Source organism: Triticum aestivum, chromosome 6D (genome assembly GCF_018294505.1).
Source record: "Triticum aestivum cultivar Chinese Spring chromosome 6D, IWGSC CS RefSeq v2.1, whole genome shotgun sequence".
NCBI classification, from domain to species: Eukaryota; Viridiplantae; Streptophyta; class Magnoliopsida; order Poales; family Poaceae; genus Triticum; species Triticum aestivum.
This window is the reverse complement of record NC_057811.1, coordinates 40,076,237-40,081,484: the sequence shown is the minus strand read 5'-3', so window position 1 is coordinate 40,081,484 and position 5,248 is coordinate 40,076,237. Positions and strand designations below refer to the sequence as shown.

The window sequence follows — 5,248 nt, the reverse complement described above, 5'->3', positions numbered from 1 at the left end:
GACTTGCTAACGGGCAGTGTTGTAAGTATTGGGTTGCTCGCCGAGTAAAAATAAAGAGTCGGGGCGGGTGAGGAGTATAATATTTCTATATAATAATAAAGAGCTATTGCTTCTGGCAGTACGTCACGGAAGTTGCCCCCAAAGTTGCAAAATATTACCCAGCAATGCCACCTACAAGTGATTAAAAAAATTACACAAAGGAATCCCGTGACTGGGCCAACCCATGCAGTATCGGCCTCCTATACCACGCTCTGCGCGTTGTGAGAAGACGGAGCGTGCCGGATTGGGCCGGCCTATGTCTAGGCGGCCTGTTTTTCATTATTTTTATTTTCCGTTTCTGTTTTTTCTACTTTAAATAATCTGGGGCTTAAAAAAGTTCCGAAAATAGAAAAAATCGAAATAAAATGTTGAATAAATCATAAAATCTTTGTGGATTCCAAAAAAATTCACGATTTTGTAAAAAATATTTTCTTATTAAGAAATGTTCGCAATATCGAAAACAAATTTTCAGGAAATCAAAAAAATTTCATGGTTCTTTAAAAAGTAGGTGTATTAAAAATATCAATAATTGAACAAAATTTCATGAATTCAAAAAAAGTTCATTACGGAAAGATATCCTAAAAATTCAAAAAATGGTAACTTACAAAATAGTTTATTAATTCATAAAAATGTTCGCTGATTTAAAAAATGATCATGCATTTCAAAAATTATTCATTAAATCATAAAAATTGCTCGCTAATTTTAAAAATTGTTCACCATTTTTCAAAAAATGTTCATTAATGGAGAAATATCATAAAATTTCGAAAACTTTTCGTAACTTACAAAATAGTTTATTCATTCATAAAAATGTTCGTTGATTCAAAAAATGATCATGCATTTGAAAAATCAAAAAACATTCTTCATGAATATTAAAAATTGTTCCATCGAATTTCAAAATATGTTCGTCGATCCTAGAAATGTTCGCCGATACAAGCATTTTTTTGAATAAATGTTTGAAAATAGTATAAAATGTTCATAAATTCTAAAAAATATTCTTGATTTTAGAAAATGTTCAAAAGTTTGTAAAAATGTTTACGAATTTGAAAAAATTGATGATTTCAAAAATGTTCATGAGTTAAAAAAATGTTCATGATATCAAAAATTGTTCATTATTTCACAAAATTGAGAGTGATAATGTATTTCGGTGATGCAGCAAAATGTGGTCAAGGACGTTTTACACAGGGGAATCTCCCGCCTGGGCCGGCTTGTTCAGTAATGACCTCCTATACTGCGCTCTGCGGGCGGGGAGGAGACGCGGCGCGCTTTATTGGGCCAGGCCATGTCCGGATGGCTGTTTTCAAATGTCGTTTTTATTTTTTCTGTTTTCGTTTATTGCTACTTTAAATAATATAGGACTTAAAAATTTAACGAAAATAGAAAATGATAATTTTGAAATAATTTAATAAATCATAAAAATTAAGTGATTCAAAAGATGTTCGCGATTTTGTAAAAAATGTTTGCTTATTCAAAAAATGGTCTAAAAAAGTTCATGATTTTTAAAAAAATTCGTGTATGAAAAAATGTTAATGAAATTGAATAGAATTTCGCCAATTCAAAAAAGTTCATGAATGGAAAAATATCGTAAAAATTTAGAGACTGTTCGTGACTTATAAAATAGTTTATTCAGTCATAAAAAGTTTGTTGATTCAAAAATTGATCATGCATTTCAAAAAATGTACGTTGAATCAAAAAAAATGTTCGTGATGTTCCAAAATTATTCCACTAATTTCCAAAAAAGCTCGTTGATTCTAGAAATGTTCCCCGGTTCAAGGAAATGTTTGCAAATAGTATAAAATATTCATGAATTTAGAAAATGTTCTTGATTTTAGAAAAGTTCGAAAATTTGAAAAAGTGTTCATGAATTTTAAAAATGTTCACGATTTCAAATTTGCTCACGAATTTAAAAAATTGTTCATGATTTTACGAAATTGAGGGTGATAGTGTATCTCCAAAGCTTTTAGGGGATCGGCTAGGTCTAGTTTAGAGAAGGAAAAGTTAAAAAAATACTCGTCTACATCTTTTCAAGAGATCGGTTAGCGATGCTCTTACACCATACAAAGTAAGCAGTGGGACCAGTAAAAACCAAACGGTTAGAAGATTCAACAACCCCATAGGGAGAACGTCATGATTTCCCAGATCCCAGGGTCATGATTTCGCAGACCCTAGACCCCATAGAGAGAACCAAACGGAGTATATTATTTTTGTCAGCTCCTGAACGACCTGGAAAACATGTATACATAGATGCAGATTCCTCTGTTACATGAACAGGAGGCAACATCTCGGTCAACTTCTCTGAAAAAGATCACACACATGCTCCTGTATGATATCAGCCACTGTCTCGAACCAAACGACTTAGCATGCTTCGGCTCCAGGTTGGAATATTCAGAAACGAAGATCGCAGGGAGAAAAATGTGATCACGATCGAGCCACAGGAGTGCGAGCTGAGCTAAAAAGTCCATGCGCGAGCTAAATTAATCAATAAAGCAAAGCTCAAGGCCTCAAAGAGCATCACCATGTACGTACGAACACTCAAACAACGGCGACTACACGGCAATGATACAACAAACATACAGAGTCAGTAGCGATGCAAGTACTAGTACATAACAATCAACATGGCTAGCTATGCAGGTGACCGCTCAGGCGGCCGGCGCGGATGGCGGCGGCGGCGGCGGGAGCAGCTCATCGGCGATGGCCTCCTCGAGCCATCCCTCGGCGTCGGCCATGATGCCGGGGCTGAGCCGCACCATGAGCACGCAGAACTCCTGCTCGCTCAGCGCCCCGTCGCCGTCCTGGTCGCCCTCGCCCACCATCGCCCGCGCCTCCTCCGCCGTCATCCCCGCCACGCCCAGCACCGCCCCCGCGCTCCGCCGCAGGCTCTCGGGCGTGATGGCGCCCCGCGCCGGGTCGGCCAGCAGCCGGAACCCCGCCCGCAGCTCCGACAGCAGCCCCGCCGTGCCCAGCCGCCCCGCCATCACCGGCAGCAGGTCCTCGTACGCCCCAGCACCATCGTCAGCCATTCTCCGATGACCAAGCAGCGACCAGCCGGGAGTGGATCGATGAAGAACCGTCGCCGCTGTCGTTGTTTCTGCGTCGACGGGGCGCAAGAAGCCGAGCGCTGGCTGGCCTCTTGTATAAAGCGGGGAGGGAGGGGGAGGTGAGGACGGATCATGATGGATAGGACGGTACGATCGAGAGGATGATGACGGCGACCCCATGTCCATCTCGGGGGAGAAGCTTCCGGGAAGCTGCGCGGGTGGGGAGGAGATATTTGGACGGCCGGTCGACACCCGTGGTGGCTGTACACACGAGGACGAGGGGACGAGTGAGCTGAGCTGAGCCTGAGCGGAGCACGGGATGATGTGACGGGGCTGGGACGGCGGAGGGAGGATCTGACGTGACGCTGGCCCGGTCGTGCGGTGCTTGTCGTCGGAGGAAGCTTCCTGGGAGGAGCCGGCCGGCCGGGTGTGTAAATGCTGGGTGGACCCTTTCATTATGCCTTTCGGTTATGAGCTCAGCCGGCTCGGTCCATATCGGAGATCTGGGGGTGGTTTACGGCAAATAGTACACTTTTTGTTGAAAAGGTTGTGGCCGACCTCTCCGTCGATGCGCACGCAGCTATTCTTTTGTACTGTACTAAGTTTTCTGGGTGCATTGACAAAATGATATTAAAAGGGTCATGCCATATAAACAATGACAAAAACAGATATAACACTTGTGGAATTATTTCTGCGAGGAGGACCAGAACTATAAAGGTTCACCGAAGTACAAAGCACCTCAAAATATAATAAAAATTACATCGAGGTTTTCGGACCATCAAACGATCATTGCCTCCGCCAGAATGAGTCGTCGACACCCCGCTATCGGCACGCTATTTTTTTTAAAATAATACATTTTTTTAAATTACAGAAATAATACGTAAAAAAAGATTTTTCAAAAATAATACACCATCGGCCTACTGTAGGCCGACTGGTGGCCCATCAGTTTGCTGCTGGCCGACTGGGCTGTCGGCCACCAGATTCAAGCCCAGTCGGCCTGCAGTTGGCCGACAGGGTCCAGTCGGCCTGCAGTACACCGATAGGTCTGTAGTGGGCCAACTATGCTCAGTTGGCCTGCTGTGGGCCAACTGGTGCATGCCTATTTTTAATAATACATGATGATATTTTTTTAAAGTATATGTTTTAACACGTTATGAATACATGGTAACATTTCTTCAAATACATTTTTAATGGAAATACCATTTTTTTAAACCACACAACATTTTTTAAAATGCTTTTCTGAAATTTTCACAAACTTTTTTTAGAAACACACGAATATTTTCTTAAAATGTCATGATCCATCTAAACATTTGTTAACCCACGTGATATGTGAGTATATTGATTGTAATATCATCTTATATTATGGGATGAAGGGAGTACCATTTTGTACAATGTCATGGATATTTTTTGGAAACACGAGAATATTTCCAGCAAAGGTGACGTACATTCATTTAGTGGCACGAACCATTTCTTATCATATTTTCCAAAAAAATTGCATGCATTTTTTGAAAGGCGGGAACCTTTTTCCATTGTGATGAACATTTGTTTTGAAAGTTATCGACATTTCCAAATTGCGCTTTTCCCGCCATCCATTTCCCGCCACCCATTTCCCGCCAACCAATTTCCCGCCACCCGTTTCCCTCCTCCCATTTCCCGCCAACCTTTCCCGCCATACCGCAGTCGTTCTTTCCCGCCATTTTCTCGTCTCTATCTATAAAACCCCCTTCAGACGGAGCTGGATAAGCATTGCAGTGTAGTGTAGTTGAGATGTCCCATTATCCTTTCGATCGTAGTTTTCACCTTGGGATGAGCAGGACTCTTCTGAGGCTAGCTACCGATTTCAGGATGGATAATAGGATAGTTCCATGGGACGAACTCACCGGTAGTGACACCATAATGAATGAGTTGGCTCACCAATTACGTAGTTCTGGATGGCCTGAAAGGACCTATGAGGAGGTACGTAAAGAACTTCTTAGGTTGCATGACAGGTGGAAGAAGGTAGTGGTGCCGAAGAGTGAAACTTTCAGAAGGATTGCAGCAAATAATCCATGTTTATGGACTGAGGAGAGCGAGGACGAAGATGATATCTTCATGCCGCCGCTTCCGGGTTCTGCATCGTCGAAGGGCAAGAGTTCTTCATCATCGAAGGGCAAGGTTTCTGCATCGTCGAAGGG

At 42.2% G+C, this 5,248-nt stretch overlaps 1 protein-coding gene across 1 annotated transcript; it reads right to left on the bottom strand.

The window, feature by feature from the left end:
- Positions 1-2,481: 2,481 nt before the first annotated feature.
- LOC123143366 (calcium-binding protein KIC) lies at positions 2,482-3,476 on the bottom strand. The gene has a single exon (XM_044562282.1). It carries the CDS (start codon positions 3,258-3,260, stop codon positions 2,676-2,678), a length of 585 nt encoding a protein of 194 aa, XP_044418217.1. The 5' UTR covers positions 3,261-3,476; the 3' UTR covers positions 2,482-2,675.
- Positions 3,477-5,248: the final 1,772 nt, after the last annotated feature.